Below are 21,789 nucleotides of genomic sequence, written 5' to 3'. Positions count from 1 at the left end.
AGCAGTTATCAAGATCTTCTAGAAGAGGACAGCTGGCCCAATTACCTTCCTACATCCTTAAATACCTTGTCAACCTGCATGAAGTATGGAGGATTCACATTCACTAACATATTCTCTCACTGTACTTACTCTGTTTACTTTGGTACTTTCTCTATTAAGAGCTTATACTGATTCTCACGCCGGAGGGTGGTTACGGGAAGACCCCTCTCTTGTCCTTCCCGTAACGAGACTCACGGTGTCTGTTTTGCAGGTTCCAGTCATTGAACTTTGGGAAGTTGTACTCATATTGTGTCGATTGTTATTGTATCCTACCCTGTGGACTCATCAGATCCAGGACCCGTATAAGGAAGCGGATCCGTGTTTCTTCCGTTAGAATGTGAGACCTATCCCATAAACTATATAGTGTACTACTGAATATGAGATCAAACAATAAAACCCAAATATCATAGTTGTAGTGGACATGAATTTCCAGAAAAATAAAACCAAGTTACGGAAATGGAAATGGAAATGGAAATGGAAATGAAGTAGTATATTTTATATTAAGGCCTTAAAAGCTCAAACCGTGAAATCAAACAAGAACCAAAAGTTAGTCACTGTTGAGTTTTAATTTACTACTTTCGATTTTCGACGGACACAAACTGTTACTAACAATTTAGCTCACTGAAAAACGTTAAAACCAGACCGTTGACACCCCTAATTCTATTGATTTTTTCTCTCTTCCCAAAGAAGTGTAGATTGTTGTGTCATTTGTGTGTATTTCCTTACTTTCTATTATGTTTATATCTATATTGTTAAACCATGATCAATGTAAGAGTGCTAATGCACATGCCACATCACCTTGTCCATGTCAAATCACCGTGCTAGTTACATATTTTCCTCCTCTCTATATTTTCTCTCACAATGCTCCAAATGAAATGCACTTCACCACAAACATCACTGCACCTAAGATAAACATTTTGCATTGGCCATGGTCTTAATAGCTTAACTGATTTGGTTTCTCTTACACCTATGTGTTTTAACTTCATCCATGGTTTATGAACAAGAATGAAAACCAGTTAACCAAATTTCACCAATTATAATGTTTTTTCTCCTTAAATATATGGCTTCCGATCATAAGTCGAAAAGGGATTAAACACATAGCCAGAAGCCCAAAATTAAGATTAATGTTTATTCATCAATTTAATATTTGAAATAAAATCATTTATTATATAATGGTATAATGCTTTTAGGGATTTCATTATCCCATGTAAACGTCCTTATACTCTTTTAGAGAAACGATTGGGCTGTCTTTTTAAGAGCCCGGACATTTCCTTGGTTTCAGTCTTGGCGTCACTTCCTACGCTAGAGCTAGCTTGAAGTGTAAGGAACAAAACGTTTGGATTTCGATCAAGTTTGTTCTATAGACTTGGGGGGATTTGGTTATAGCCTTTTGAATCCGGTTGCTTGCGTCCGGTTAAGAGTCTCCACATTCCTACATATTGATTTAGATGAACACCGGAACACCCGAAGTTCTTATTGCCTGGTCCGAATCACATGGACCATCCATGTAATTTACTCAATGATTTATTATAAATAATTGCATGTTACATCCAAATCTCAATACAAAGCAATCTCTTCTAACCTCATTTCTTGTTCCTTAGTCCTAAAAAAAGAACAACTAAGTACAAAAGTACAATACTCCATCTTTTACCAACTTTCCTAATTTGACCATCTAACTGATTGCCACATCCTAACCAACTCTATCTCCACAACTGCAACTAGAAATGTTAAAAAAAAACGGTTTGAGACCGGTTCACTGCAAACCGACTTGAACCGGTTTGACAAGAAACCGGTTTTACCCAAATCGGGTCCCAAACCGACCCAGCCCACCGATTTTGAGATTGGTTCCTCTTCTAAACTGCCAAAATGGTTTTAAAACCGGACCGGTGTGAGAAAAAAACCAGTTAAACCAATTCTAAACCGAACCAAATCGAGTTGGATCAGTTCGGCCTTTCTTGCTCCTAAACCGGTTTCTAAACCGAACCGAATCAAGTTGGATCAGTTCAACCTTTCTTGCTCCTAAACCGGTTTCTAAACCGAACCGGTTTGAGCCTAAAAACCGGTTCGGTTTGAAATAAAATACCGGTTTTGTACACCTCTAACTGCCACTCAATTGTCAAAATTTATTCTTAGCAAATCTCCTTCTAATCTTCTATTATCTTTTTTCATGTCTTTGTTTAGAAGCCCAACAAAGATGTAAAACATACAGTTTGAGTAGCTTAAAAGTACATAACAATCTTCAACTACATGTACTATAAATACTTCAACCATTTCCATGGAACTCATCATCCTCTGCCTTCAACCGCTTCTTAGAAAAACAAATGGCTATTACTATCACCTCATTAACCGCGTTTATTCTCATACTAACAGTAATTCCATTTTCACAAGCAGCACTTACTGCTGATTACTATCATCAAACATGCCCACAAGCTGAGAATATTATCTATCAAACGGTTCGTAATGCCTCTATTTATGACCCTAAAGTCCCGGCCCGACTTCTTAGGATGTTCTTCCATGACTGTTTCATTAGGGTATGCACTATGCAGTATGCTTCCACATAACTTATTATTATTATTAACCTTTTTACTAATACTTAAACATGAACTTATAATCTAAATGTTTGTTGTATTTAGGGATGTGACGCGTCATTGTTGCTTGACTCAACATCAGGAAACAAAGCAGAAAAAGACGGACCACCAAACATCTCGGTTCGATCATTTTATGTAATCGAGGAGGCCAAAGCAAAGATCGAAAAAGCATGCCCACGCACGGTTTCTTGTGCTGATGCGTTAGCAATCGCTGCTAGAGATGTAGTCGCAATGGTACGAGTTTTATACTTCCGTCTTCTTTTTATTTACACACATAATCATCATGTTTTATGTCCAGTCTCAAGGTCCATGGTGGCCTGTGCTAAAAGGAAGGAAAGACGGGTGCATGTCAAAAGCTAACGAAACTATAAACCTGCCATCACCATTCTCCAACACCACAACACTTGTTCAAAGTTTTGCTAAAAGAGGATTAAATGTCAAAGATTTGGTCACACTTTCAGGCGGACACACATTGGGATTCTCACACTGTTCTTCATTTAGCGCCCGCATACATAACTCAACTGATCCCACCATTAATAGTGAGTTTGCTATGACCCTAAAAAAGAAATGTCCCATACATAACAAGGATCGCAATGCGGGGGCGTTTTTGGATTCGACTTCATCAAAGTTCGATAACGATTATTATAAAAACATTATTATGGGTAAGGGCGTGTTTGGGTCAGACCAAGCGTTGTATGGAGATTACAGGACTAAAGGGATTGTGGATTCATATGCGAAAGACGAGAAACTGTTCTTTAAAGAATTTGCAGCTTCGATGGTCAAACTTGGGAATGTTGGTGTCATTGAAGACGGTGAAGTCAGACTGAAGTGTAATGTCGTGAATTAATGCGAGAGAGGGCGAAGGCGAAGGATGGAAGAGGAAGAGAAAGATTGAAACTTTTTTTTTACAATTTTTATACAAAAGCTTCTTGAGTGTATTGTATTTTAATTTTTACATAGTGAATAAAGCATGCATATTGCCTTGTTTATTTATATCTTTGATTTGATAATGTGTGCAAGTAAAACATATACACATACAAGACAATGTAACACAATTAAAAACAAATGCTTGGCAAATGAAAAGCAAACAGACAATATTTGTCAAAATAGGAATAAACATTTATATAAAAAATCATCATATTGCATATTAGTTTCATGAAAAATGTGAGCCCTTGTTACTTGTTAGTGAAGTTTTTAATCCTGAATTCACATGTGAAACAGGTTATTTGAAAGCAGAGATAAAAGAACTTGAATATAAGGTTAAAAATAGTTAGGTATTTTGATTATTAATTCACTTATGTTTATCGTCGATTTTTTCGGTTTCGTTTCGATTTTTCGATGGTTTTTTAATTATTTTTTTTATGGATCAAGGACAATGGAAGAAACATTTTAGATTGTTTTAATTTTTTAGTTTTTGATTTATTTTGAGTTATAATTTTTTTATTATTATTTTTGAATATTTTTAAGGGGTTTTGTTATCTTAACAGAACCCCTCCGAAAAAAAAATTCAAAAATAATAATAAAAAAATCATAAATCAAAAACTAAAAAGGTAAAAAAAAAACTAAACTGTTTTTTCCGTTGTCATAGATTTAAAAAAAATAAAAAATTCCGAAACCCGTTTTGATCCTAACCTCTTCCGACCTAAACCAAAGCAACCCTTTTTTTCAATTGACCCGTTCTGACCCTAACCCATACTGACCCAAACTGTTTTGACCCATGATTCGTTTCAACCCATGACCCGTTCGACCCAACCCAACCCATTTGCCACCTCTTGTTACCCCACATTGCTCAGTGGGTTGAAATTGATCAAAGCTGGATCAAATGACAACCTATTTGAAGCATGCATGATTATCATCAACATAAAGTTGATCAAATGACAGCCTACAAAGTGTTCACCAGTCTACCTGGAACTAATTGGTTCGCTTGAGAATAAATTTGAGATACATGCATCAAGTATTGGAATACATTAGTTCAACTCAATCAAGAAGTTCAACTTGTATTATTCGTTTGATCACCGGTTGCTAGTGATCATCTACGTAACAATCAATGTATGCAGTTTACATATTTTTGGTCACCGTTCGACAAAAACAAATTGTTGGATATAAGATTTTTTTTTCGTTGTGTATTTTGGGATCCTAAGTCCTAACCAATGTCATTCGCGTTTATTAAGTTGATCATGAATACAAAGTGTGCAAAACTGTTTTTTTTTTCAAACCGAACCGGTTTGAGTCAATTTGACTCGAACCGGTTTAGGAGCAAGAAAGGTCGAACTGGTCCAACTCGATTCGGTTCAGTTTAAAACCGGTTTTTCCTCAAACAGGTCTGGTTTTAAAACCGGGTTGGTAATTAATAAGGAGAAACGGTATCAAAATTGGTGGTCTGGGTCGGTTTGGGACCCGGTTTTCTTGTCAAACCGTGCAGTGAACCGGTCCCAAACCGGTTTTTTTGTACATCTCTACCAAAATTCGTTATGATCAAATCTATTTGGGTCATTAAAAACTTCTTTTTTCCCCCCTAAACTTACTCATTTTGACACAAAACAAATTCAACATTTTTAATCAGCCCCTTATGGGTTCATGACCCACTAACCCGAGCACCCGCTGTTTTGCCAGACTTTAACCGCAACATACATAGTAAATAAAGAGACACATGATTAGAATCATAAGGTGCAAAGAATGTTTTTATAAACTGTACAAGTATCCCGTCATGATTTTTGAAGTTCGAGAGCGGTTAACAGCGAATTGCATCGCAGCTCTCATAGACACGATATTAACCCAAGTACAAGACCAACATCTCCTGTTCCTTTGTCCTAAAGAAAGAACAGCGAAGTACAAAAGTACAATACTCCATCTTTTACCAACTGTCCTAATTTGACCATCTAACTGATTGCCACATCTTAACCAACTCTTTCTCTACACCTGCAACTCCATATAATCTCTATAGTTAACAAATCTCTTATTATCCTTTCCTGGTTGTTTCTTTGTTTAGAAGCCCAACAAAACTGTTAGATATACATTTGAGTAACTTATAAGTACATTACACACTCTTCAACTATAAATACTCCCATCATTTTCATAGAGTTCATCATCTGCTGCTGCGTCTTAAAACAGATGGCTATTTCACTATGTGCTGCCTTTATTCTCATACTAACTGTCATTTCATTTTCGAAAGCAGAACTTACTGCGGATTACTATCATCAAACATGCCCACAAGCTGAGAATATTATCTATCAAACGGTTCGTAACGCCTCTATTTACGACCCTAAAGTCCCAGCCCGACTTCTTAGGATGTTCTTCCATGACTGTTTCATTAGGGTATGCAGTATGCTTCTACATAACTTATTATTAACCTTTTTACTAATACTTAAACATGAACTTATAGTCTAAATGTGTGTTGTATTTAGGGATGTGACGCGTCATTGTTGCTTGATTCCATCCCGGGAAACAAAGCAGAAAAAGACGGACCACCAAACATCTCGATTCGATCATTTTATGTAATTGAGGAGGCCAAAGCAAAGATCGAAAAAGCATGCCCACGCACGATTTCTTGTGCTGATGCATTGGCAATAGCTGCAAGAGATGTAGTTGCAATGGTACAGATTTTCATTTATCATCTACTCGCACAAATCGTTTTCAAATGTGACCCATTGGAATTACGTATATAATGGGTCAGAATAGGTCAAACTAAAAAAAGAAAATGATTGAAACGGGTCAAAACGGGTTGACATTTCTTGAAGTTTTTTTTTTGAACGAGAAAACGGAGGAAACTTTTTAGTACTTTTACTTTTTTAGTTTATGATTTGTATTTCGAGTTATGATTTTTTAATTATTTTTTTGAATTTTTTAATGAGGTGTTTTTGAAATTGGTTAAAATGGGTTAAGATTTCAAAAACCCCTCATTATAAAATTCAAAAAAAATAATTAAAAAATTATAACTTGAAATATAAATCAAATACTAAAAAAGTAAAAATACTAAAAAGTTTTCTCCGTTTTTCTCGTTCCATAAAAAAAAACTCGAGAAATGTCAACCCGTTTTGACCCGTTTCAATCATTTTCTTTTTTTAGTTTGACCCATTATATACATTTTAATACAACTTATTCAATCCATGGGTCACATTTGTCACCCCTAAGCATAACGCTTTATTTTATTCCAGTCTCAAGGTCCATGGTGGCCTGTGCTTAAAGGAAGGAAAGACGGGCGCGTGTCAAAAGCTAACGAAACAATAAACCTGCCATCACCATTCTCCTAACACCACTACACTTATTCAAAGTTTTGCTAAAAGAGGATTAAATGTCAAAGATTTGGTCACACGTTCAGGCGGACACGCATTGGGATTCTCACACTGTTCTTCATTTAGCGCCCGCATACATAACTCAACTGATCCCACCATTAATAGTGAGTTTGCTATGACCCTAAAAAAGAAATGTCCCATACACAACAAGGACCACAATGCGGGAGAGTTTTTGGACTCGACTTCATCAAAGTTCGATAACGATTATTATAAAAACATTATTATGGGTAAGGGCGTGTTTGGGTCAGACCAAGCGTTGTATGGAGATTATAGGACTAAAGGGATTGTGGATTCATATGCGAAAGACGAGAAACTGTTCTTTAAAGAATTTGCAGCTTTGATGGTTAAACTTGGGAATGTTGGTGTCATTGAAGATGGTGAAGTCAGAGTGAAGTGTAACGTCGTGAATTAATGCGAGAGAGGGAGAAGGCGAAGTATGGAAGAGGAAGAGAAAGATTGAAACTTTTTTTAAAATTTTTATACAAAAGCTTATTGGCTTTATTGTATTTTACATAGTGAATAAAGCATGCATATTGCCTTGTTTATATCTTTGATATGATAACGTCTGCAAGTAAAACATATGCACATAGAAGACAGTTTAACAAAAAAAAATTATAAAAACATTAAAAACAAATGCTTGGCAAATGAAAAGCAAACAGACAATACTAATCAAAATAGGAAATAGAAATAGTGATATCAAGAGTCTTATCAGTTTACAGATGATTATTATCAACATGCTACAGAGTGTTCACTCGAGATACATGCATCAAGCATTTGAATACATGAATGCATTAATACAAAGTGTTCACGAGTCTAACTGACTTGCTACCTGGAACTAGCTGGTTCGCTCGAGGTACATGCATCAGGTATTGGAATACATGAACTCAACTCAATCAAGAAGTTCAACTTATATTGTTCGTTTGATCACCTGTTACTAGTGATCATATATGTAACAATGCATGCAGTTTACATATTGTTGGTCACCGTTCGACAAATAATACATTGTTGGATATAAGATCTTTTTTTATTTGCTTCATGTATTTTGATATCCTAACCAATGTCATTCGAGTTAATTAAGTTGTGAGCATTATGATGATCAAATTTCTTAAGTTTTGGTGCTTAAGGTTTGCAATGACCAAAACCGTTATGACCAAAACTATTTGGGTCATTAAAAACATTTTTCCAAAATGACTCATTTGGACCCAAACCAATTCAACATTTTTAATCAGCCCGTCATGAGTTCATGACCCACCGACCCGACCAGCCGTTTTGGCATGCTTTAACCGCAACATATGTAGAAATAAAAAACATGGTTTAAGTTGCCAATAATATTTTGTAAACTCCACAAGTATCCTGTCATGATTTTTGAAGCTCAAAAGCAGTTAACAAAACGTTTATTCATCGATTTAATATCTGGGATAAGATCATTTATTATAGAGATAGCTTGAAGCCTAGGAACAAAAGGTTCGGATTTCGATCAAGTTTGTTTTATAGACTTTGGAGGTTTTGTTTAAGCTTTTTGAGCCCGGTTGCTTGCGTCCAGTTTAGAGTCTCCCGATTCCTACATATTGCTTCAGATGAACACCCTATGGTTCTTATCATAAATGATTGCATGTTTAAAAACTTCTAAAGCAACATCCAAATCTCAATACAAAGCCATCTCTTCTTAAGTTCTAACCTCAGTTCTTGTTCCTTTGTCCTAAAACAAGAACAACCAAGTACAAAAGTACAATACTCCATCTTTTACCAACTGTCCTAATTTGACCATCTAACTGATTGCCACATCCTAACCAACTATTTCTACACACCTGCAACTTTAATGTCAACCTCTATTCTTAACAAGTTTACTATTATCCTTTCCTCTTTATTTCTTTGTTTAGAAGCCCAACAAAGCTGTTAAAACATACACTTGAGTACCTTAAAAGTACATTACAATCTTCTAGTACATGCCCTATAAATAATCCCACCATTTCCATGGAATTCATCACCATCTGGTTTCAACTGCTTCTTCTAAACACAGATGGCTATTTCATCATTAACCGCCTTCATTCTCATACTAGCTGTAATTCGATTTTCAGAAGCAGCACTTACTGCGGATTACTATCATCAAACATGCCCACAAGCTGAGAATATTATCTATCAAACGGTTCGTAATGCCTCTATTTACGACCCTTGTCCCGGCCCGACTTCTTAGGATGTTCTTCCATGACTGTTTCATTAGGGTATGCAGTATGCTTCCACATAACTTATTATTAACCTTTTTGCTAATACTTAAACATGAATTTATGATCTAAATGCGTGTTATATTTAGGGATGTGACGCGTCCTTGTTGCTTGACTCAACACCAGGAAACAAAGCAGAAAAAGACGGACCACCAAACATCTCGGTCCGATCATTTTATGTAATTGAGGCGGCCAAAGCAAAGATCGAAAAGGCATGCCCACGCACTGTTTCTTGTGCTGATGCATTAGCAATAGCTGCAAGAGATGTAGTAGCAATGGTACACATTTTTATTTATCATTTAGTCAAATAGTCATATAAATCGTTTTCAAATAATAAGCATAATGCTTTCATTTTCTCCAGTCTCAAGGTCCATGGTGGCCTGTGCTCAAAGGAAGGAAAGACGCACGCGTGTCAAAAGCTAACGAAACTATAAACCTGCCATCACCATTCTCCAACACCACAACACTTATTCAAAGTTTTGCTAAAAGAAAATTAAATGTCAAAGATTTGGTCACACTTTCAGGTGGACACACATTAGGGTTCTCACACTGTTCTTCTTTTAGCGCCCGCATACATAACTCAACTGATCCCACCATTAATAGTGAGTTTGCTATGACCCTAAAAAAGAAGTGCCCTATACAAAACAAGGATCACAATGCGGGAGCGTTTTTAGATTCGACTTTTTCAAAGTTTGATAATGATTATTACAAAAGAGTCACTACGGGTAAGGGCGTGTTTGGGTCAGACCAGGCACTGTATGGGGATTACAGGACTAAAGGGATTGTGGATTCATTTGCTAAAGATGAGAAACTGTTCTTTAAAGAATTTGCAGCTTCGATGGTCAAACTTGGGAATGTTGGTGTCATTGAAGACGGTGAAGTCAGAGTGAAGTGTAATGTTGTGAATTAACACGTGAGACGAAGAGAAAGAGGAAGAGAGAGATTGAACCTTTATACAATTTTTATATGATAACTTGTTGATTAACTGTATTATATATAATAAAATGAATAAAACAGAGCTATTGTCCCTATTGAAGTAACGTTTATTCGATATAGAATATAGCAATCATTATATCAAGAATCATGATATACAAACTAGCAATGTTAAAGACATAAGTCATATTTTAAATCACTGATATAATCATGCAAAAGCTACATCTGACCTTAAGATATACTTGGCACCTTTTGTAACATTGTGTGATTCATGTAGCATACATTTGGCACCATGGATATGAAAAAGAGCCATTCCTTGAGTAGGAGTCACCTAAAAGTCAAAAGTTAAATTATAAAGATGTAGACGAATGTATATCGTATATTGTACATGATATAAACTAGGGGTGGCAAATGTGACCCATTGGGTTGTACTAAAATGTATATATTGGGTCAGAGTGGGTCAAACTAAAAAAAGAATATGATTAAAACGGGTTGACATTTCTTGAGGGTTTTTTTTTATGGAATGAGAAAAATGGAGGAAACATTTTAGTATTTTACGTTTGAGTTTTTTATTTATATTTCGAGTTATAATTTTTTAATTATTTTTTTTATATTTTAATGAGGGTTTCTGAAATCTCAACCCATTTTGACTCATTTCAAAAACTCCTCATTAAAAAATTCAAAAAAAAATAATTAAAAAATCATAACTCGAAATATAAATCAAAAACTAAAAAAGTAAAAGTACTAAAAAATTTCCTCCATTTTTCTCATTCCATAAAACGAAAACTCGAGAAATGTCAACCCGTTTCAATCAAATTCTTTTTTTAGTTTGACTCATTCTGACCCATTATATATATATTTTAATACAACCCGACGGGTCACATTTGCCACCCCTAAATTATTATAAACTAAACTAGATGGAAAATGTACCTCGGCTACAAGGCTATTTCTTGAACCATAAAACACGGTTTCACCTCCAACTAAAGGTTCAATGGAGTCGTCCAAACCGTTCACATCACCACCGTTGAGATATATCAGCATAGTGTAATGGGTGTGTTTTCCTTCTCCAAGATTAACACTTTCATCAATATGTCGGCCAAAACGTTGACCAACCTTATACCTGAATATAAATCATTAAATCAACTTAATTGATGCAATCGCATATATGAAACAAAGATGCGAGTTTGAACTTTGAACAAACCTGTAAAGTCTAATATTTGGGTTTAGGCCAACGGGAACCTTGCCCCGAATGGTAAGATGAGATAATAGCTTGCTAAGTCCAGTTTCCCATAACGTATCAGCAAGAACAGGATCGTTTACAGCAATACGATCATTGTCTCTATAAGCTTCACCTTTCGCTGGACCAAGACTGCCTTGGTGCACAAACCCTATCGATTCTGCAGCTTTAATGAATGCCTTTGATTCAGCAGCCGTTAAGAAGTTCTGCACCTGAGAATCTTAAACAAAAGAAGAACCACTAAGAAGATAAAAAGCAAGTATTTGGAGGTAATATTGATTTTCTCAAAACAAAATTTTCAGATAGATTTAGAATCATATAAATCACTTTAAAAGCGTGCACTACATTTGAAAGATATCATCTGCATGTAACTATATTCAGAACAACAAAGACCCTAATTTCACATACTTTTAAATACATTAAAGATTTGCTTAACTGTCCCAATGTATTTTGTTTTTTTTCCATTTTTCCAGTTAAAAATGGTTCGTTTATGGTGTTCCAAGCTCATTTATGAAGTTTCGAAGCGGAAATATGCCGGTTCCAAGCTTCATTATGGTGTTCCAAGTTATGTTATAAACAATTGCAACATAAATTATAATGTTCGAAGCTAGAAACGGAGGTAAAAAAAGATCGAAATATACGTATAAAATTCAGAAACACAAACAAACACGGTTCGTTTCGGTTAACAGTGAACGTTAACCATAACCACCGGTTTTGTTCGGTTAACGATTCGGTTTTTGGTTATGGTTTGGTTTTTTCTCACCCCTACAATAACAATAAAAATCGCATACATTCAACTAAGGGTGTACACGGTTCGGTTATTAGCCTCAACCAAATTAACCAATTAGTTTTCGGTTAATCGATTTGGTTTATTCGGTTAATTTTCCATTTTCGGTTCAGTTATAACCAAAATCAAATTTGGGCTAATTTTTTTACTTAGAAATACATGAAATGGATGCATAAATACATGAAATAAAGGTATAGATATATGAAATCGAGATATAAATACATGAAATGGTAGTATTAAGAAATACATGAAATGGAGGTATAAATTATAGGGTTTGAATCAAATACAAATGACTTTTGTCATGAGAAGCGTATTGATAACTAGAGTATTTATGTTAGCACTAGAGTAATTATTATAACACCATAACCTTTGAACTAGAGTAATTATTATCATTATACTGTTTTATTTTTTATAACATAGTTACTCTAGTTCAAAACTATAATTACTCTAGTTATTTATATGTTTAGTACATTAATTTTTTTGTACCGGATCTCACCTCATTAAGCAAAAGTTAATCTATATTAAAAAAATAATACAATAACACTCAAATTTAAAAAAATAGTCCTAAAGTTTACACGTTTGAATGTTAATTATTGGGTTAAAAGTAATTTTGAAAAAATATGGGCCACAAATATAAAAATTTTCTCGGACTTAAACCGGTTTGCCGGTAAAAACCGGTATTTTAGAAAAAACACCGCCGATACATGTTCTAGCAAACTGGCCAAAAATACCGGGCTCAAAATACCGGTCTGTTGTGCGAAATCCGGTTTAACCGGTTCAATCGGCCGGTTTGAACCAGTTTTTAAAACACTGCCATTAACCGAATAAAATATGAATAGATCGGTTTTACCGAGGGTAAAAAAAATAACCGATAACCGATTTTCAGTTACTTTGGGTTCGGTTATTGCTCACCCCTTGAGTGATCCAACTACAGTAACAATTCCATTCGGCGAAACGAACGCACCCTAAGTTAACATACAATCAACTTCATAGCTTAGATATCAGCTAAAAATTGGCAATAACTTTACAACAACATATATGATCGCTATATAAACTTAATAATTATTAATTAGGTAAAGAAACAGTTGAATTAGAATTTAGAATAAACAACGTACAGTAAAGAGATCGAGATCTTTGAGGCGAGTGATACGGAGATCTGTTTTCAGTTTAATCACCGGCCAATTGGATTCTTCTGTACTCGTCTTCTTTGATTTCTTCACTATTTTACCGTCTTTCTTTCGATCACCCATTCTCTTCTTCATGAATTTGACCTCTGTGTTTTGGTTCAGTGATTTTGTAAAACCTAAACCCGGTTCCTTATTCGGGTAATCGGGTTGTTGACGAACCTGTTTTTAGGCCCAAAGGTCTAGTAGTGAGTGACCCAAGATTATTATTATTATTATTATTATTGGGCTGAACACATCCAGGTCCACCTTATTAATCTTAATGCACAAACAAACAGGGAATTTTCAGGTATGGTCAACAAAAGTCAATAACCGGGTCGACTAGAAACCGGTTCTGTGTATGGTCGGTTTGGGTTTCGGGTTTTGACCGTGTATAGGTGGAACCGGTTCCGTAGGGTCTGATTATTCTAAGGAATCGAAACCCGGTTTGTACTTGCGGGACGGGTAGAGGGTTTCGGGTAGGAACTGTCGGGTCGGGTAGGAAGCGGTTTCGAGTATTGTCAGGTATTTGACCAGGTATAGGTGGAACCTGTTTCTTTGGGTCTGATTTTTCTAAGGAACCAAAACCCGGTCTGTAGCCGTGACTGAGTTCGGTTTCGAGTAGGAACTGTCAGGTCTGGTCCGGAACTGGTTCTATGTATGGTCGGATATTTGACTGGGTTTTCTAGGTTTCAGGTACGGTTAGGTCGGGTTTTGATCGGGTATAGGTGGAACCGGTTCTGTTGGGTCTGATTTTTTTAAGTAACCGAAACTTGGTCCGTACCCACAGGTCCTGTAAGGTTCGTTCCGGTTTCGGGTAGGAAATGTCAGGTCGGTTTAGGTCGGGTTTTGATCGGGTATAGGTGGAGCCGGTTCTGTTGGGTCTGATTTTTCTAAGGACCAAAACTTGGTCCGTACCCACAGGTCCTGTAGGGTTCGTTTCGGTTTCGGGTAGGAAATGTCAAGTCGGTTTAGGTCGGGTTTTGACCGGGTATAGGTGGAACCGGTTTTCTTGGGTCTGATTTTTTCTAAGGAACCGAAACCTGGTTCGTACCCACAGATCCTGTAGGGTTCGTTCCGATTTCGGGTAGGAAATGTCAGGTCGGGTTTGGAACCAGTTTTCTTGCCCAGTTATACCATAATATATATTATTGATGGAAAGTAAAAGATTCATTGCTATTTTGATAGTTTGCTATCTATGGCCATGTTTATGATTCCTTATTTACACCTCCTTTTGACTTATTTAAGGAGTTTTTGATAAGTTACGATATCCTAACTTATCAAAACTCCTTTTTCCTTCTTTAAAAACTTAAAAAGGTCACATTATCTAAACACTCTTTCCTTGTTAAGTGTCTTTGCTTGTAGGATGTATGTTTACTCTGTTTACCTGTATGTAGCTTTATGAGCCGGGGGTCTCTCTGGAAGTAGCCTCTGTATTCTCACGGATAGAGGAAAGACTTGCCTACATCTCACCCTCCCCTGACCCTACCGATAGTGTGCTACGCGGTGAAATATACAGGGCTTGATTGATTGATTGATTGATGGAAAGTAAAAGATACTCCCTCCGTCCCATTATAAGTGTCATAGTTTGACTTTTAAAGTCTTTCTATAAATATTTTTCTTCGTGTCATATAATACTTGATGAAAATTATATCAATGTAAAGTACATTTAAAACCCAATCCATTCATATATTTTACATCAAGTATTATATAACACAAACAAAAATATCGCCGGTCAAAGTTAAACAAGAAAGACTTGAAAAATCAAACTGGGACACTTATAATGGGACAGAGAGAGTACTATTAAAAATAATTAGATTGAGCAACATGAACAACACCGATAATTTTGTGATGACTCACAATGACCCTTTCAGTGTTATTAAAAGTGTAAACCACACAAAATGCAATTACCAGAGCCTCTATTTCTACTAACATTATCGTGTTTTCTACTCCAACTATAAAATCTAGTAACACTTAAAACACATACATAATAAACTTCAACTCAAACTCAACAAATATTTCTATAAACATTATTAATATATCTCCTCTTTCTTTTGGTTTATCTCTTCACATGAATTTATCTTAAACATCTCTTCGAATCATTTAAGCACTGCTACGAGAGAACTATTAGGGTTAACCCTTTAGATATATATGGTTGTTTTACAGGTGGTACGGTTTTGTATTAGTTTATTCATTTGCAATAAATAAACCTAGGCACGTAAATGTATTCAACATTCAGTATAATGTTTCATAAGAAGTTTGGTTATGCTTTTTTATTTAATTAAAGAATAAACGAACATTAACACATTTTTTCTGTCGTTTAGTTAAACCAATGAACATGAAAACATGTCTTGTTCATTTATGTTTGTTCGTTTAAGATCGCTTATGTTCATTGATTTACGTTTATATATGGTCCTTAGTTTATGTGGCAATAGATAGCTATTTAAATATCACGAAGTAATGAAATATGAAATAGATTGAAACCGGGAAATAATAGGTTAGGATCACAAATTATAACCTTGTTCACGGGTTTTCATTCGACTTGTCCGATCATGTAAACATTGTTGTCGTGAAAGGAGAATGTACAACATTGTTTACTATTAAAAGAATATTGAAAGGAAAAGAATCTATCTGGCCTTCTGGCAATATAATTAGTTAAACACTTGAAAAGTTATATTAACTCAAGTAAGTTGGTTGCATCTACCAAAAATCTACAAAAAGAGTTGTTTTTAATTTATGGGATATTAGATTTTTAATAATTTAAACTCTGTCTCATTGTTGGCGTTAAGCTAAATTTAAAAAATATATCACAACAATTCCAAGTTTTAATCTATTTGTCATCAACGAACTTTTCGCTAACGAGATTAGATTCTGTTAGTTTCGGTTGTTGGTTTTTCTTAAAAAATGGTTTGGTTCATTTATTCGGTTAAAAAAAAGTGGTTTGGTTCGTTTATTTTTGTTAAAAAAATGGTTCAGTTCGTTTATTTTTGTTAAAAAAAATGGTTCGGTTGGTTTATTTTTGTTAAGAAAAGTAGTTCGGTTCATTTATTTTTGTTAAAAAAAATAATCCGGTTCATTTATTTTGGTTAGAAATTTTAATTTTAATTTAAAAATAATTTTTTACCACTTTGCCACATCATCGTACACGTCATCATCATCCACATCATAAAATCTAACGGAATTTAACCCCGTTAGTGAAAAGCTTGTTGGCGGCCAATAATTCGAAACTTGGAATTGTTATGGTACATTTTTAATGTTTGACTTAGCATTGTCCAATAAATAAAGTTTAGATTGCTATAATCCAGTAACCTTTAATTTATATGCATTGTCAATTTGTCATGCAGTTTAAATAAAAAAAAATTAAAAATATATAATAATAATAATAATAATAATAATAATAATAATAATAATAATAGAAAAATGGATAATCTTGATCTTAAATTGAAGATGGATGATACCATGATACGTAGCAAAAGACACGACAAGGAGGAGAGAAACAAAAACACATGTAAATGTTGGAGACAAGAACGCTCCCCATCTCGATCATTTAGTTTACATAGTTTTCGTTTTCTACGAACCTTACAAAACAACATTATATCAATCATTAAATCATATGATATATGCCTATACCTATTTTCTCATATTTTAAACACTTTTTTTTTAATCTTTTTGTTGATTTGTACTATGAAGAATGTACTTCTCTTTAACTTCAAATCTATATTATGAACTCTCATAATAAGTGTCTTATAAGTTATAATATACAAAACAAGCTTAAATCATATTAGATCAAATATTGTGGAAAACCACGAGGCGCCACCCATGGCAATGTCAACATCTTTCGGGCCACCAAAGAGAATTAAGCACTATTATACATGGGCGCTAAGGGTGAAGGCACCGGTCCCTTGGTGAACATTAAAGAGAAGGAGAGAGGTTAGCACTGAAACAAGCCGCATGATCATGGGGGCGTCACTCATAATCATCTACAACACTCAGTCTTACAAGTTTAACTAAACAACTCATATTTTATCGGGTGTTTGAATAAGAATAAAGTGACATTTTCATTTACTTTATACAAAGATGCATATAGGTCAAGATCGTAAAATGAAAATATTAAAAATATGGTTCAAATGCTATAGAAGATGTCAAAGTGAATAAAAGCTCTATAAAGCTTATATCACTTTTTTATAAAAGATAATAAAAGTATTAAGTTTGTTCAACATAATTCCTTTGATAAAGTACAATTAGTAGAATAATTCGCATAATAAAATTTTTATATAGTCTTGTTATAGGTAGTTTTGTGTGTTGATGCCCAGAATTTTTCTCATTCTAAGACATTAGAACTTGCAATGAGACGAGTTTAGGATATGATTTGTTAATCTTAATCTCACACTATATTTTCTCATGTCTCATTATACGTATAACATATTCCATGTTTCAATCTTTCTTTTTTCAATTCATATTTGATTACTTTGTCATGAATGCCAGAAAAACCCTTGAGTATATTCTTCTCTTCTTAATATCGTACTTTGACCACAAGCTTGACATGACATTTTCTTACAAATTTGTATGTTACTATGTTTTTTTAACTATTAATGCATGATTTAATCCAAGTAAATTCCTTTTAGTTACGTTTAAGTATGTTTTAACAGTAATTTATCAATTTCAAAACTTGTTTACATCCTTTTGAAAAAGATAAATGTTATTAAAAGCATTTGTTGCACAAAAAGAAAATACTTAAAATCTTTTTCAAAATTAAATATAAAGATTTCAAGTCCTTTGTTTTTTGCCTAAAATTGAACATACACATTTATAAGTTAAGAGTTGACGTTGTCGCATTGGTTATTAGTACAAAAATAATATTTCAACTTATATATATATTAAAATAAAAAAAACTCAAATAAATAGGTGATAATAATTAAACTTAAGTATATATCGTGACCCCCCACAAAACCTTTCGAAATTTGAATAGTCGACATACACACAAGAAGTCAGGAATATTTGTGTAGGTTATGAATCTGGATCTCAGACCCATGACACGTTTCCCCTAGTTATATTATTTATTATTTCTGTTTTTAAAATAACAGATTAAATAATTAATTATTGTGAAGGTTTAGACTTTAGATAATTGTTTTCGCTAGGTATGGTAGGCTAATATTGGTATTTTAATTAGCTTGCTTAATTTCATTTATAAGGGACGTTAAGTTTATTATTCTGGTTTTTACTAGGTTATTTATCAAATTAAATAAAAAAAAAGTATTTTGTTTTATATATTTTAAATCTATATTAATATATCTGTCTTAAAATTTGTTTAATAAATAGTAAAGTTTACTCTTTAAAATTGATCACAAAGTTTTTATACTTATAAGTTATCCAAAAAGACGTTTGTTTTTCGTTTCGAAATATAGTTTTGTTTTTTTTTTATAAATTGACCATAAAACCTTTATTTTTTGAAGTTTAGCTACACAAATTATAAATTTTAAAATTTTAATATTAGTTTTAAAAAAATCGATATTCGCAGATGTTTGATTTTTTTCCTCGATGTCAATTTTTTGACTAACTGAATTAATACCGACATTGGTAGCGGTATTCATTTTTATGGTTTTCGATGAATGTAAAAACTGTTGGTTTCATTTTGCATATATCATAACTATATTCCATTGGTTTTTCTTTCGATTGCTATATTGAGTTTCAACATCGTAACAAAATATAATGATCAACGGATAACGATCAAAACTGAATTCCCGCCGTATCACACGAGATAATTCAACTAGTTATGGATAATAGGGAAAGCTCTTTTAGTATGTTGGGATATATGTGATGCAAAAGGTACACTAGGCAAATTAAATTCTAGATATAAATTATACAAGAAGTATTAAAAGCTCTTCATCATTACACATCTTCATTATTATACTTATTTATTATGTATTCGAACTGAATCTTATATGGGTTTAAAGTAGTTTTTCATATAATGGTTGGACCAGGAATGGCTACACAATCCCGCTCCGATCAAATACTTTTGAACAACCTCTATTTAAGTCCTATGATTATGGAACAAACTGGTTGAACGAGTGAAGCAAGTCGGTTGGTGGGCCGAATAATTAGAAATAAGGGGACATTGCTCCCTTGAACCTCCAAGTTCTTAGGTTTATAAAGTAAGAATAGTTATGAACAAGCTCCTTGATTATAAATATTTTAATAAGAGCGTATTCTTCCGCAATATACCTCATTTCATGTAGAAATTCAAGAGAGTGAGAACCCTTTGGTTCTTGGCGACTATGGATTTGAGATATATTACACGAGAACGAGATGTGCTAGTATGGCTAGAGGTAAGTGTATATCAATCATGACTGTATGTTAGCATTTAGTATTAAATATAGCATCAACATGCTAGAAGTGTTTTCTTTATTCCTGAAGAAACACTAAGTGAACCCTGGGCAGATTACGGATAATCTGGGGGTTAAGTAATGTTTCCCACGAGTATGAGGTCCAGCAGAGAAGGTTGTTCTTCAGGTGACCTGCAAAACAGACACCGTAAGCTCGTCACTGAGAAGGGGGGGGGTTCCTCCTTGTGACCACCCTCCGGCGTGAGAATCAGACTAGATTGCTCTGAATATAAGTGTATATTAAGAGATTGCTAGATAAGATAATGAGATATCAGATGATGTCTTTACCATTCCAAGGTGTTGGAGTATTTATAGCCGAAGGTAGGTTTCCTAGAAGGTACAGCCGGCTGAATAGTATTCCTGTTCTACCAACAGTGGACTACGCACAGGCCATGCTGGTTGGTGGATAGACTACGGCCGACAGTAACAAGGTCGGCTGTACACTGTTCCTTTACTGCCGGCCATGCACTGTTCCACCAACTGTAGGCTGCGCACGTCCCCTAATAAGGGTTGGTGAGTAGGCAGCGGCTAATAATGACAAACAGTACTAGAGGGTGCTCCTCCTCGTACTGTTGTCGGTGAGCTGTCACCCTGTGATTGCTTCATGGGCTGTTCTGGTCAGATCGTCTGTTCTGCCCATACCTTAGTAGGTATAGTACAAAAGATCTTCCAGAAGCATACGGACTGGCTCATTTAGGCGGGAGTATTCCCGCCTTGCTCATTCCTTCATGTGACTACTGAAGTAGCTAGTGCCTTGTGCGTGTAGCCTTGCTGTTAGTGCGGGTAGCCTTCCCTGATGGCTTGTATCCGCAACTGCGGGAACAGGCGGGGTACTTCACCATTGGGAGGCTTTCCTTGCGGGTACAGCTGGCGTATTGCGCGTAAGGTTTTCTCTGAGCATGGTGGGTCCTGCGGGAGCAGTTGGTCGTTGCGCAGACGTCCCTGTTCAAGGTGAGTCTTGCGGGTCCAACTGGGCTCTGCTGGGACCTACCTCTTCAAGTCCCCCCAGTCCAATGTTCTTCTCATGAATTAATAATAAGTGAGGTGAACTTTTTGACTAGCAAGGGGTTTTGAAAAGGGTTTTTAGTTTTTAGGTTTTCCGTGGGGATTCTTCCCGCGGTTTCCCTGATGTCACGCAGAAATTCCCGACTTTTCTGCTTGATCTTTGGGTATGAAGCGGTAGGTTTGTAACCTCCTCGCAAGTCAGGAGCGTTGAGTCCCACTTGTGTGGATTCTCCATGGGGTTTTGGTAGTTTTCAACATATTGATCAATTATGCTAAAACCACCAATTCCATCTTGGAGTTTCAAACAATATAGTTCTCGATGTTCCCATCATGCGGGGATGTTATTCCCGTTTCCGCAAGCATGGCCCAGAAGATCCTTCTTGGTTTGAATTCCCTGCAGAGTGCTAAGTATGTGAAGGGTTTTGCCTTGACACTGTACCCGCACTCGTCTTACGGTTACTTTACTTCCAAGGTATTCCTGGCGTCAATTCCCTGCGGGTGCTAAGTATGTGAAGGGTTTTGCCTTGACACTGTACCCGCACCTGTCTTATGGTTACTTGGTTGCCAAGGTAAGGGGTATTTTCCCGCTTACTTTTGAATCTTTTTGAATTCTTTTGAAATTCGAAGAGTTGGTGAAAGGATAAGAACAGTCCAAACCTCTGAAACGTCGTGCGACGGTTTCTTCTGACTGTGTCAGGACGTGCAGGAAGTTATGGTGACGTGACAGTACCTGGTCATTCCAGACGCTTTTTCAGGCGCGTGGGCCCGATTTTTCGGGCGCGTGGCCGCGAAATTAATGGTACGCGTCCTTTCAACAGCTGTTGCCAGCTTGCTTTTTGCCACGTGTCATAGTTTCATTGCACCTTCGATTTCTCTCTCCTCCGCATTAAATTCATCGCATTAATTGCGATTAGTATATAAAGGAGGAGAGGGTTCTTTGTAATTCACACTTTCACTTTTCTCTTCATCTTCGGAACGATTTCCGGTGAATACTCAACTTTTCAGTCGAGCATTTTCTCGAAATCGTTTTCTTTCATCTGCAAGATGTCTTCTCGTGATCTCGAATCTACAGCCCAGGAGGCTGGGGTGTTTGCCGATGACAAGAGTACTGCTGGCGAGTGCCAGTGTGCTCTGCCTGTC

General features: G+C 35.5%; 2 protein-coding genes and 2 pseudogenes across 2 annotated transcripts; 3 read left to right on the top strand and 1 right to left on the bottom strand.

The window, feature by feature from the left end:
• The first annotated feature begins 2,230 nt into the window (after positions 1-2,230).
• LOC143563070 (peroxidase 66-like) lies at positions 2,231-3,474 on the top strand. Its single transcript, XM_077050702.1, has 3 exons — positions 2,231-2,570; positions 2,673-2,861; positions 2,926-3,474. The coding sequence occupies exons 1-3, from the start codon at positions 2,361-2,363 to the stop codon at positions 3,472-3,474; spliced, it is 948 nt and encodes a 315-aa protein (XP_076906817.1). The 5' UTR covers positions 2,231-2,360.
• Positions 3,475-5,719: 2,245 nt separating this feature from the next.
• On the top strand, positions 5,720-7,540 carry LOC143563071 (peroxidase 66-like; annotated as a pseudogene).
• A 1,101-nt stretch (positions 7,541-8,641) lies between these two features.
• Positions 8,642-10,060, top strand: LOC143563066 (peroxidase 66-like; annotated as a pseudogene).
• Positions 10,061-10,174: 114 nt separating this feature from the next.
• LOC143563065 (uncharacterized) lies at positions 10,175-13,383 on the bottom strand. The gene is made up of 4 exons (XM_077050700.1): positions 13,214-13,383; positions 11,276-11,523; positions 11,005-11,194; positions 10,175-10,405 (listed from the first exon to the last, which is right to left on the bottom strand). The coding sequence occupies exons 1-4, from the start codon at positions 13,358-13,360 to the stop codon at positions 10,283-10,285; spliced, it is 708 nt and encodes a 235-aa protein (XP_076906815.1). The 5' UTR covers positions 13,361-13,383; the 3' UTR covers positions 10,175-10,282.
• Between the last annotated feature and the right edge of the window lie 8,406 nt (positions 13,384-21,789).

The sequence above is a fragment of the Bidens hawaiensis genome, unplaced genomic scaffold (genome assembly GCF_021521415.1).
Source record: "Bidens hawaiensis isolate Kalapana, Puna unplaced genomic scaffold, B.hawaiensis_p1.1 tig00021234_1, whole genome shotgun sequence".
Lineage (NCBI taxonomy): Eukaryota > Viridiplantae > Streptophyta > Magnoliopsida > Asterales > Asteraceae > Bidens > Bidens hawaiensis.
Note: the sequence above shows the minus strand (reverse complement) of the source record. Positions and strands in the feature narration are given on the sequence as shown.